Below are 13,104 nucleotides of genomic sequence, written 5' to 3'. Positions count from 1 at the left end.
GTTAGTATGTGTCCACATCCTTTTGACCACTAGATGTCCATAACAACCTCCGAACAATTATAAATATGTTCATCTTTGGCAGAAGTGATTCATTCAGTGTCATCACAATCCAAATGAAATTTGTGCCCCTAAAACACTGATTGTCCTTTGCATATTTTTATAGTTTGCCATACAGCTTTAATGTACATTTGACAAATTTTATCTTTTGAAAAATTACACAGCCCACCTACACACCAGGCCAATATACATTTTAATATTTTAATACATTTTGTATCTGTTTCAAAAAATTTTATTCTGATTTTACCCATGCTTAAATATTTTGTTTTAATGATTAATATGTTTTATTTTTAATTTATTTTGTTTTGTCCTTCTCAAATCATCTTAACTTTCTGTAATTTTAAACAACTTTTGAATGTTTTCAAGTAGTAATGTGTTTTTAACACACTTGGGATTTGTTCTGTTTGAAAATCTATGAATTGCGGTGCCTTTGTTGTAATAATAATTAGTGTAATACTCTGCACCAGCCTTTTAGTACAGCCTCAGGACACCCTGTATTTCACTGCATATATTTAAAGACCATGTGAATCTAACACATAATTCATCTGTTTGTCCCTAACTCATTGGCCTGCTGGTGTTATATTGAGCTCCTGTGAAAACAAAACTATTTTTAACTCGAACTGTTTCTCCCAAAATGTTAGGAATGCGTTGATTCAAGACTCTCTGGAAAAAGTCCCGAACAGAAACACTGATGTTCTCACGGTGGCAAAAAACCAAATGTGAAACTCTTAACTAGTTAAAATCAGATTAATTTCTAAACAAAAAAAATTGGAACTGGTCTCAATATAAACAAACTGTGTAATAGGAAGTCTGTGTAACTCTGCTCCGGCATCTCTGTAAACTTCAGCCCTTCCCATTACCTTTAAAGGAGTGTGTACCCTGAACTAAATATGGACATGCACTTTAACAGGATTTCAAAGAATGTCCCAGCCTCACAGTCCACTTTGATGATGCGAGGCTCTTGCAGTTCATCACTGGTACCCCTCACTGCAAGACCGAGAGTCCAGCCTCTTTGCACCCGGATTGATGCCTCTGGTGGCTTTTTGGCGAGCAGGACGCCAGCTCTGACCGATGGGAATACCTCTCAACATCGGAGAGAGATTACCCAATAATCAGATTTGAAATAAAGGGATTTACTGTACTACACATCAACAGCACCTCCAAACAAACCAAATTTCTCTACAGCCTTTACCCCAGATTTTTTTTTTTCGCAACCATGTCCAGGAGAAAGGTGAGAGGCCTGACCTGTACGGGCCGTCAGGTCAGCGAAGACCCGGACCTGGACAACCTGCTGTCCACTCTCTCCCCCGAGGAGATGGAGGAGCTGGAGAAGGACATGATGAAAGTGCCGGACATCAAGCCGGAGGACGGGAACATCATCGTCCAAGGGGAGAGCCAAGCTGCGCAGCCACCGACGAGCAACAATGTCCGGGACGCTAAGCTGGACAGCAGGCGCGAGAGTGACCGTAAAGGGAGGCTCAGTGAGAGGGAACCGTCATTTGAGGTTTGTGAATGCTTAAAGACCCATTACTCTTTTAAGATGTTTGTGTTTGAGCAGTTTTTAATCACAACTACCCGCTAAGTTACATGAGTTTATGAAATCGAACAACAATGTATACCCTTATGATTGATAGATTACAGCATTATGGAACATCCACTGTCCCTGAGGAACTCTAATGATAGCTCTCGTGTACTATGTTTAATTTTGTCTGAAGCAAAGCGCCAACTGGACCCCATCAGTCCATCAGCTCATAAATAGTTGAGAGTTGGCTTCTGTTCCTCTCTGATTCTTGCTTACATGTAGTTCTACATTCTTAATCATCTTCTCACAAGAGGAGAACCAGCATCAGAAACACAGTGAAGTGTTTCTTTTATTCCTATGACGTGCTATAAAAGAGCACTGCTTAGCGCCAGGTTTCTTGCAGTTTGTGTGTTTAAAGGAGAGGCACTTCAGTCGCTGGAGCGGAGGCCCTGCGGAGCTTCTTAATCCCGGCCTGATGGAATTCCTTGGTTGATTGCTCCTACACTCACTGCCTTTTAAGGATACATCTGCCAGAGCCACGGCCTCAGACAGCAAAACAGATGGAGACTCACAAATCAAACACTTTGCAAGCTACTCGCAGCGAATGTATCCCTGCGCTATAAAAAAAAATGGCTCCTTGCCCTTTTGCTGACTGTCAACACACCATCCCATATTGTGTCAGGGAGAGTGTGTGTTTACAGTGAGCAGATGGACGAGGAGCTGTTTGACAGTAAAGTGATACAGTATTTGTATGGGTATTAGGTGTTACATCATACTATACATGCCATGCAATATATACCGTATGTCTGTTAGAACAAGTTCTGTACTATATAGCCAATAGATTATTTGACTTATGACACAGATGTCTTGACAACCTGTGATATATTTTGGTCTACATTCTTTGTCACACTCCATTTTGGATCTACTGTTTGATTTTGATAGTTGCATCTACCTAAGAGAGCTTTACTTTGGGAGATAACACTGCTCATACTCCTCATATTCGTCCTCCTGCAGGGTGAGACAAAGAAGGAGAGCCGGAAGCAGGAATATCTGAGGAAAATGGGCTTGAGCCAGGAGGGGGACGACGACGTGACAGAAGGGCTACAAAGACAAACTAGTGTCTCAAGTGAAAAAGATACTAAGGTCGACAACAGAAACAGCAAAGGTACTGAAAGTTTGAGAGAGGAGCGAAGTCGGCTTTCGAGTAGACACTGGAAGCAAGAAAGCAGAGAGGGTGACGTGAAAGAGGAGACCAAAGAGAAACACGAGGACAACAAGATAAGAGACAGAAGAGAAAACAGAGAGAGCACAGGTAGCAAAACAAAGGACATGATCTCGAAGTTGCAGGAAAAAAAGGACGACGGCAAAGAGAGGAAAGAAGACTGCAGGAGAAGAGATGAGAGCAAAACCAAAGACATCATCTCGAAGCTACGAGAAAAGCATGAGAAGGATACGGGCAAGGAAAGAGAGAGGAAATCGGAGAGTTTCAGGACACAAGGGCGTGTCTCTCAAATGTTGGAAAAGCAGAGCAAAGCACAAGAAAGCCCGACCCCGCCAAGTAAAGCAGAAGAGAAGAAGCCTAAAGAGGAGGAGAAAAAAGCTGAAGATAAAAACAAGCCTGATGCCAAACTTGAGCGACAGCCATCAGAGAGGGGTGAAGTGCAGGTGAAACATGACAAGGCAGAGAAAAGAACAGATAGAGAGGAGCTGGTTAACCACAGTGACCACGTGAAAGAGAAGGAGAAGAAGACAAGCACGGAGAAGAAAGTAGAGGAGAAAAAGGAAAACGAGGGGAGTGATGGAAAAGGAACTGAGAAACTTGGCAACTGTGTGGCCGTAAACAGCCCAAACAGCAAGGCGAAGGAGGAAGAGGAGGAGGAGGAAGACTCCAGCATGTTCGATGAGCTGATGGAGCAGGTTCACAGCAATGACCCCTCCCTGACTGAGCTCAACGTCAACAACTCAGAGGTCATCAAGACGAAAACACTCATGGAGTTCGCAGAGGCTTTGCACAAGAACACCCACGTGAAGAAGTTTGCTTTGGCCAACTGCCGCGCGGACGACCACGTGGCTTATGCCATCGCAGGCACGCTACGCAGCAACAACACCATCACCAGCATCAACGTGGACTCCAACCATCTCACCGGCAAGGGCATCCTGTCTCTGATCCAGGCGTTGCCACACAACTCCACGCTGACCGAGCTTCGCTTTCAAAACCAGCGTCACATCTGCGGCGGGAAGACCGAGATGGAGATGACCAAGATCCTGAAGGAGAACACCACCTTGGTCAAACTGGGCTACCACTTTGAGTTAGCTGGACCCAGGATGACCACGACAAACATACTGAGTCGCAACATGGACCGGCAGAGGCAGAAGCGCCTGCAGGAGCAGAAGCAGGCCCAGGCCAACGGGGAGAAGAAGGGGACACTGGAGGTACCCAAGGCGGGTGGTGGGGGATCTCTGAGAAACTCGCCCAGAGCTTCGCCCAAACCTTCTCCCATACCGTCACCTGTGCCATCGCCAAAGCTGACTCCTAAAAGAAGAGCTGGAGGTCCGGCTCCACCACCACCACCTCCGCCTCCTCCCGGGTGTGGACCTCCCCCTCCTCCACCTCCCATGCTGGATGTAGACGCCCTGAGGAACTCTCTGACCCCGGTGTCGCAGAGGAAACTGGATGGAAGAAGCCCGGGCGGAGGTAAGAACTCAAGGGACCAACTGCTCGCCTCGATCAGAGGACGCGATAAGCAACAACTCAAGAAGGTATGTAAGATGGGTTTATGGATAGGTTTGCGCCACCGCAATATATCCTCACAGACTTACATTTTATTTTTCCCACAGGTGCCGGTGCCAAAGTGGTTGCAGTAATATTTCCTGTTGGAATATGAAGTGGAAAAAAAGAAGAGAGAGGGAGAACAGACATTTCACCACAGGTTTTTTTTATGAAGATAATCTCTACATTCCCCGGATGCAGTGGAAGAACTGTGCTGCGGGACGGATGGAGAAAGTGAAACATGAGATGCCCGATCGATTGGATGACCAGCCCTCACAATGAGTTCTCCCCTCAAACACTGGACCAAAAGGACTCTGTGGAGAAGGAGTGATGCAGGGCTCTCTATTAACCGACTGCAAAGAATGCCATGAGTGTTGTGGTTGTTGTTGTCTTCCGTACATATTGACGCTTTGCTGGTTATTTGCACTAGATAATATGAAGCTGGGAGTTTGCGATGAGCTTATTGATAAGAGATTCAAATAACTCTTTATAAAATTCTAATATACAAAAAGTTTATCGGCGATATAGTGGACTTTAATTTGACCATTTATTTATTTGTGGAGAGAGAATCCACCTCATATTTGTAAGTTGTACATCTGTTCAAACTGGGAATTCTGAAATGGCGTAAATATCAGGGAATTAACAAACATGGCGGCCTGACTTAAGAAAATCTGGGTAAGAAAAAAGAAAAAGGTCACGGTGGTCTTTAATTGTGTGTCTCATTGCCAAATCTCATGACATCTCAGGCAGGATTTAATGGATTGGAACGCAGCCCAGTGGAATCCTGGTGCATGATGAAAGAGTTTTAGCATGGAAATAATTACATAATGCATTTTTATCAGGAAGTGCAAATGGCTGTCCTTCAGTATCTGATGTTATAATTTGTACAGAATCATTGTAGCGTTGGGGTTTGAATGCTTAACGTCTTAACCTTAGGGGGATATGTAAAAGCATTACTGGCTTATCTCAACCCTCCTGTTGATTTATGCCTTTATGTACTTTTCAGTGAATGTCATTTTCAAAGGAATTTATTGATAATCATAAATCAGAGGGGCACTCACATGTGCGCTGTGTAATGAAAGATTCTCTGTCATATCTGATTACACATGCCTTTCTTACAGAGCCTGTATGTCTTCAATAAAAGATTCCGGTATTTGTTTGGTTTGCAATGAAAAGTCACAAGTGTAATGTTACGCCTAGCTGATACCATTACGGAGAATATGAACAGTATGTGTAAAGTTAAATGCAACTGACATGTATAATATATTCCAGTATTAGAAATCAAAGTATGAATGTATTAATATATATACAAAATATACTGTATACCTAATGGGCTGTCATTCATTACAGTTGGTTTATAGGCTCTATAAAATCATTCACTCTTAATAATATACTCAAGTATTTCTATTTTCACTGTCACTTTAGGTCAAGCCGTTGTAGAAAGATATGCACAGTATATACAGAGTCAGATATGTATCATAGTCAACAACTAACCTGCAGCATAAATCATTTAAAGGACTCCTATAATGCTGCATTTGAATCCTGACTACTGAGTTACTTGAGTTAATTTGAAGAACCTCTCCATCATTATACACATGCCTGTGCTTCTGCAACCAGAAAACAAGAACATTTCTTCACATTTCACTTCACACTACACGTTTAAAGCTGCAGAGAAACAGCAGGAGCTGTGTAGTGTCCACCCTCCAGCTGGCGAGGCAGCCATCAACCTGAGAACAGCAGCCCAGTTTATGTCTCCATATCCCTGCCTCAGCCTCTGCATCCATGAAATGCCTATATTTGGGCATTTCTCAAAGAAAGCTTGCTCTGCAATTCATTCCTTTCTCGTTCCTAACAATGGGCTGCAGGCCAGCGGTCTGTCTCTCGGCTGTAGCTGCTCCTCTGACCAACAGCACTGAGCTTAGACGGAGGAAAACGTGGGGAAGGAATGAAAATGTTGAGATTATCGATGTTCAGCTCCAGCAAAGGCGATCTAAGGAGAACCTGGTGATCATTTGTATGCAGAAAGTAGCTCAGTGAACACTCTTTTTTATTTCTGTGTGTTTATATCAGGTTAACTGTAGTTTAGTCTTTAAGGTTGACTGTTTTTAAGGGTCCTTCGTCACTGTAGTATGGCTGAATAACCCACTAGGAGGCCCCAGGGCAAAAATGAGCTGGTAGTCCCCTATTGACCCCCCTTTCCTGGAATAAAGCAAACAAATGAATCTGCACCATGTAAGCACAGTATCAGCTAATATAATAAAAGTCTTAAAAAAAAAATGTTGATATAAGAACCAAAATCAGGTGATAAAACAGGATGCAACTATGGCGCCATATTTTGTTCTCAAAAGTAACGACAAAGTGTTTTGGATTTACGACCTTGCTTTCGACAGGCCTCTTCTCCATGCCAATGGTGGCCAAGGCTCATGGGTATTGTAGTATTTAGACCCGTCCGCCATGCCAAAATTATTGACAAAAAAATGATCTCTCAGAAACTAAACTACAATAATATGTGTGATGCTGTTGCTTCTGTTGACAATATGTATAACGAGTCATCTCTGCAGTACCACAGATACCTGGCATACTTCTCCATGGGCCACCCGTTTATCACAAATGAATGAACACTTTGGAAATCTAATCCTGAAAACGTGTTTTCTTTAGAGTTCTATAACTTTAAATACTATGTACTGTCATATCTGTCTATACTTTATCCCCCCCTCCATTGCCTCCAATCCTAAAGCTTTCAAATTCTGATTGTAATCGTGCTTGCTTACTTAATACATCTATAATAAAAGGATACACTTTATAATGACTTGTTTAGCTGTATGGCTGCAAAGCGTACCTCCTTCTCCCCAATACTGGGCGTTTGGTTACTTTGGTATTGGACTCCCAGGGTCAACCACTGACGTTAATAAATAAACAACTGCTGGTGAGTAGTGTTCGGGTTAGATGTTTTCAGGGGAGACCCAGACCGCTGGACTTTCCAGTCGCACCAAAAATGAACTGGATCCGGTTAACAATCAAAAAGTATTTAATAAACAAGAGAAGCTAGAACAGTTGCAAACTGAATTACTCTATCGATATCAATATGTCCCCAGGGCAGAGTTCTCACAAGGCCCACTAAATAGCCCAGCCCAGCTGGTAAACTACCCAGAGTGGTAACTGCGCAAACTCTGGCAAAAACCCTCTGGAACTAAGCCTATATTTAAAAGTCTCTGTCCGAAAGTTTAAATGTCCAGTATCAGCCTCTGTGATTGGCTGAAATTCAATAGCCCCTCCTGCCTTGGGGCAGTTATCATCTCAGTGTTTGGTTGAAGTCGTCCGGACTCCTCCTCAGGTCCTGGTGGTCAGTTGTCCACCCCTCTGTTCTCTGCTGCACCTCTGTAAAGACTCACTCAAAATGATCTCTTTCTGACCCTCAAAACTATTCATACAGTGTTTTAATACCTTTAGTGACTATACTTCTATGGTTTAATACATTCAATGAGTAAAATACTGTAACATAATATCCTCTACAAGTAAGAATATTGTAACCATAATACATTCCATAAGTAAATATATTGTGACTTTTTAACCTATTTTGACATTATTATTATTGTGACACTTCTACTCACCACTTGGGGTGTTATTTAATCCTACTAATAATGCCTTTAATACTGAAATCCTTAACAGTAGGCCACAGGGTCCCACAGAATTTTAATTTTCTAATGCTAAATAAAAGTCAGGAAAACAGAGCAACAATTTAAAATGTTGACTTTCCTTACCAGATAATAAGATGTTCCCACAATGTTATATCTCCCTCTAGCTCATGAAACACTCCTTTAAGGCATCACGTTGTGTTGTTACGTCAGCTTGCCGATAAGCGTCACGTCAGAGGGAACAGCAAAAGAACAAGATGGAGGAGTATGCCAGAGAACCATGGTGAGTCTTAAAACCAGATAAAATGGCATTTTTACCGTCTGCTTTACCGAGTCCTCTATGTGAGGTAACTACCACTTCTAGTGTTTGTACTTATTTCTATGTTACAACATGTGGTATGACACGAAACGTCTCTAATCCGGCTGGCTACCCGTCGTTAGCACAAATGCTAACTTTACATAGAGATGCATTGGCGGTGTGTGCTAGCATCAGACCGTCGTTGCTCTATCACGTTGTTGGTGACCTTGTCGGTTTGCTCGCTCACGTGTCATTACATTTAGTTAACGGACTCTGGTCACTGCGTGTACAAAGTGTTATATGATTTACAGTGAACAGCAAGCCCCGCTGTGACAATTTCATCAGTGCAGTGTTTCAGTTAAGGAAGTCGCTTTAGCATGTTGCTAAGCTAGCATAGTTAGCTACCTGTGTGCTATCATTATCTGCCGGTGGCAGCCTGGGATTGCGCAACAGCTGCTGAAGGGTGCTCGGAGACTTGTCCAATTTATCTTGAAACGCAGGAACTGAGCTTAATTGTATCGAGGTGGATGTCTTTATGTTGCCAGTGTTAAGCAGTAGTGACAGGTTTATACCCACGGTCTGGTACCAAACAGGTCCAGGACCTGTATTACGTTTAATTATCTCCAGACCAGGTGGTACATAGTGTAATAACCAGGTAATAAAGACTTTCTAGAAATGATTGTTTTGCACTGCTTTTATTTAGCATTTAGTAGCTTTAAAATAAATGAAAATGAACTAGTTTCTATTCACTTTCACCAGTTCTGCTTAAGTAGAGATGCCCTTAATCTAAGTAAACAGTGAAGACAGATATTTAAGTAGTGATAGAGATTTACAGAATATATTTTATTTAATGGATTTATAATGAGATGTTTTTTTTTGACATGCAGTGTTTATGTAATGTGATATAATTGTGTTTTTAAAAATGTCATTGTCCAAATGAAACACTAAGTAAACTTTTAAGATAAGCTTTATTTTATTTCCATATTATCAATATTTAGCAAGTGCTTGTTCCTCTCCCTCAACTTCCAATCCATACTCAGGAGGCATATAAAGATTGAACCTGCAATCAGAGATCTATGACATCATGATAATGGCCCATATAAATGCATCTTTGTACTGTGCATGACGATGACCTTTGCTAATGGCTGTCTTACGCTTTCAGCCCCTGGAGGATCGTGGACGATTGTGGGGGAGCCTTCACCATGGGAGCTATTGGAGGAGGAATATTTCAGGCAGTCAAAGGCTTCAGAAATTCACCCTCAGTAAGTTCACTCATGCAACTTAACACTTTTCTTTGCTGTGTTGTCTCAATCAAATGCAACAATTATGACTTCCTTATACAGATCATACTACATACAGCGTTAGAGATAGTTTGTTTTAGCAGTGTTACTGTATGATAACATTTACATGATTTTAACAGATAAAAAAACACAACATTGCAACTTGCATTTTCCGGGTCTTCAATTGTCATATTCTGCATTTTTGTCTTTCATCGAAAATGCAGGGATCTTGAATTGTCAATGAATTTCCATTGATGTGTTTTGTGTTGCTCTCTGTTGTAGGGTATGAACCACAGAATGAAAGGTAGCATGACTGCCATCAAGACCAGAGCCCCACAACTTGGAGGTGAGGATGACTGCTGAATTTAAATAGTATCTGCCTGAAAGTGAAAAGAACAAGGGCTGTTGTCAATTTAATGTCATGTTGATGTTCTGTTTAAGTCTACAGTTGTTCGCCTAACTTGTTTCTGATTGAACTGAAGTGAATCTTTTTTGGGTTGCAGGAAGCTTCGCAGTATGGGGAGGCCTCTTCTCCATGATTGACTGTGGTTTAGTAAAAGTACGAGGGAAGGAGGATCCCTGGAACTCAATCACGAGTGGGGCCATGACGGGAGCTATCCTTGCTGCAAGAAGTGAGTAAGCTTAGAAGAAGCTGGCAGCCATAAGTTGAACAGATAGCACATGCATGCAAAAGGCAAACAGTGATGTGAGAGTGTGCAAAGAAATATCTGTAAGAGTATTCAATGTTTGGCTACCATTAAGGAAAGAGTGGATATGTGTTTGCTTTAGGGTTTGGCGATATGTTACAAAAATGTCCAACCAGCCACCGTTGGCCACATCCGTCAAACACAAATACGGCTAACGTTAACTATAGGCTGGCACTACACGTGGAGATTATAAGATCAGTGTTAGTTTGTCCCAGAGTCTTGCCCTGATGTTAGTTATTAGTTGGCTTTTTTTTAATTTTTTTTTATAACTATTAATTCATCATTATTGGACCCAGAAGTAGAGAAGAAATGCTGACTCTATTTCTTGGGAGCTCGGGGATTACACATTGGTTTGATAGATTACCGTTTCCTGTTCCTCTGCAGATGGACCGGTAGCCATGGTAGGGTCTGCAGCTATGGGAGGGATCCTGCTGGCGTTGATAGAGGGCGCTGGGATCTTGCTTACTAGATTTGCCTCTTCACAGTTCCCAACTGGTGAGTAATACTTGTGGAATTGAACGTTTGGTTCATTGAATAATTTATGGCGTAAAGGATATCGCACAGACAGAGAACACAGTTTGATGATTTTGTGTGTGTGTGTATGTATATGTATATGTGTATGTATATGTGTGTATATGTATATATAAAACGTTTTATCACAATTCCAAATTCACAGAACATCTTGTTATCAGGAAAAACACAAAAGTTTTCCACCTGACAACGATGATGGTCCTTTTTGTTACGCAACACATTTGGACAGGTCACAGCAGGAAGAGCACAGGTGTAATCAATCACAATCACAATGGTTTCTATTTGTGACACACAGCGGAGCCCTCGTTAGTGTTATTAGTTGCAGCTGCGCTTTTCCTAACAATGTCTGCTGTGAAAATGGTTTGATTCTAATGTGTCCAACCTCTGTACTACATATAAATAATATGAAGTATTTATTGTATACTTATTAGAATAGGATATTGCTTTTGCAGTTGGTATACAAAAGTCTGTGTTTACCGGGTGCTCTTCTGAAGATTAAAAATCATTTTTTTGTTGTCTGATCTTTTATTTACACCACCACCACCTACTGTAACTATACTCTATTTTCTGATTGGTGTTATGCAGTAATTGATTACTCCATTAACTGTGAAAGCAATTTTTAGATTAATTGATAATACATAATAATGAGCTGCTGTGCTGCACAACATACTAAAATCTGCGTGGAATAAGTATGTCGTGTGGAATTTGGGCCCAGCTCAGATGTTGATGTAGTTGTATTTAAGGATATTTGCCCTCTTAATTAACTGTTTACCTTTTCTGTCTCTCAGGGCCCCAGTTTGCTGAGGAGCCGGCCCCGGCCCCCATGCCCAACTCGTCCTTTGGAGACTACAGACAATACCAGTGAGAGGACTCCCTCACTTCTTATCCACTAGGCCTTTTTGAATTCCTTGCTGAAGTTGCAAAGAAGAAACGGAGATGTAAAACACCACACATGAGAGAATAGCAACTGCACCCAACTTTATGGACCGTGAAGGACAGAGTACATCTTCATTTTCCTTCTTTCAAGAGCCATGTACAGATCAGCCTCGTGCCATTGTCCGCCTTGTCATGTGCATCTGTTTCACCCAACACTGGTTAAATACAAACACGTGGTGAGACTGGGGACGAGGTGTGTTTTTCTGTTTCCTTCATATACATTATGTACTGCATGTAGCCCGACGAGTGGCAGGTCCAGACTGACGAGCTTCGGCCAGTGTTGAATTGAGCAAAAACACGTCACACGTGGAACGTTATAAATTATAAGTATGCTATACATCTGTGTATATACGGTAAAGGCTTTCTGCTTGTATTCCCTCATAGTCTCATTTGCCTTAAATATGTCAGCTGCTTGGGCTGGCCACTTACATTTGGCTGGAATATATTTACTTTGATTTTAAACAAACTAGTCACAATGCTATTCCTGCGATAATGGTTTTGTTTTAAATGAATTAATTTATTTTAGATGCAGAGTTTTACCAGAGTGTTGTATTTTATATTGCAGTGCTTTTACATCCAACACAAAGGTTTGGGAAAGGCTGCTAATGACAGAGGGTGGCCGAGGCAGTACCAATGAATGGAGATACTCAAGCAAGGGATTGATGCGTACTGTATGATAGATCAGTGTGGTACAATAAAGAAATAAGTTGTTAACTGTGTTTGTTGTAATCTTATGAATACAGTTATGCATATATCAGTTCTTGTCTGTCTTATGAAAAGTGTAGATAACGAAGTACAATGAGTTCACGTCAAGCTTTTTAAGTGTACTGTACTTTAGCTGCAATCACCCATGATGCATGCTGCCTGGGCAGGAGCGCTCGTTCCCCACTAGAGGGTAGTCCTCGCAAACATTCAGACCAGTACTGCTCTTTCTTTGCTTGGCCAAGTTTGTGCAACTGGCTGTTTTAGGATGTGTTTACAAAAGCCACATAAGGGAGCACTTTCCTCTCACATTCTTGCATGTTTGTGTCACACACGCGCACACACACACCTGTTACCTGTTTGAAGCCCCTGCTGTGTGGTGATGGGTGAAGGACACTGGATGCATAAGGCGATGGGGAATGGACTGTTGATGTAACTTTAACGTCACCAGTTTGATATGCGAGGTCAGTAATCCAAGAAAGAGCTGTACACTTGAGACTTAAGCCGTGCAAGTCACAAATATATATATATATATATCAAAAAGAAACGAGATATGACTCCAAATCATTTAATTCTCAAGTTTTAACCAGAACAAATACATCCAGAACAATTTAGAATAAATACAAAACCTTGTACATGACACACTTTAGATATTAAGTCTGGGAT

At 41.7% G+C, this 13,104-nt stretch overlaps 2 protein-coding genes across 2 annotated transcripts; both read left to right on the top strand.

The window, feature by feature from the left end:
• Positions 1-17: 17 nt before the first annotated feature.
• Positions 18-5,502, top strand: lmod1b (leiomodin 1b (smooth muscle)). The gene is made up of 3 exons (XM_031852441.1): positions 18-1,561; positions 2,594-4,339; positions 4,418-5,502. Exons 1-3 carry the CDS (start codon positions 1,274-1,276, stop codon positions 4,442-4,444), a joined length of 2,061 nt encoding a protein of 686 aa, XP_031708301.1. The 5' UTR covers positions 18-1,273; the 3' UTR covers positions 4,445-5,502.
• Positions 5,503-8,208: 2,706 nt separating this feature from the next.
• On the top strand, positions 8,209-12,455 carry timm17a (translocase of inner mitochondrial membrane 17 homolog A (yeast)). The gene is made up of 6 exons (XM_031847021.1): positions 8,209-8,267; positions 9,445-9,544; positions 9,845-9,908; positions 10,066-10,194; positions 10,654-10,764; positions 11,589-12,455. Exons 1-6 carry the CDS (start codon positions 8,242-8,244, stop codon positions 11,663-11,665), a joined length of 507 nt encoding a protein of 168 aa, XP_031702881.1. The 5' UTR covers positions 8,209-8,241; the 3' UTR covers positions 11,666-12,455.
• The last annotated feature ends 649 nt before the right edge of the window (positions 12,456-13,104 follow it).

The sequence above is a fragment of the Anarrhichthys ocellatus genome, unplaced genomic scaffold (assembly GCF_004355925.1).
Source record: "Anarrhichthys ocellatus isolate YVR2014 unplaced genomic scaffold, GSC_Weel_1.0 scaffold1, whole genome shotgun sequence".
In the NCBI taxonomy this organism is placed as follows: domain Eukaryota; kingdom Metazoa; phylum Chordata; class Actinopteri; order Perciformes; family Anarhichadidae; genus Anarrhichthys; species Anarrhichthys ocellatus.
Note: the sequence above shows the minus strand (reverse complement) of the source record. Positions and strands in the feature narration are given on the sequence as shown.

Coding starts and splice junctions, on each gene's coding strand:
- lmod1b (XM_031852441.1), top strand. CDS start 1,274: ATGTCCAGGAGAAAGGTGAGAGGCCTGACCTGTACGGGCCGTCAGGTC. Junction 1,562..2,593: donor AGAGGGAACCGTCATTTGAG/GTTTGTGAATGC, acceptor GTCCTCCTGCAG/GGTGAGACAAAGAAGGAGAG. Junction 4,340..4,417: donor ATAAGCAACAACTCAAGAAG/GTATGTAAGATG, acceptor TTTTTCCCACAG/GTGCCGGTGCCAAAGTGGTT.
- timm17a (XM_031847021.1), top strand. CDS start 8,242: ATGGAGGAGTATGCCAGAGAACCATG. Junction 9,909..10,065: donor CAGAGCCCCACAACTTGGAG/GTGAGGATGACT, acceptor TTTGGGTTGCAG/GAAGCTTCGCAGTATGGGGA. Junction 10,195..10,653: donor AGCTATCCTTGCTGCAAGAA/GTGAGTAAGCTT, acceptor GTTCCTCTGCAG/ATGGACCGGTAGCCATGGTA.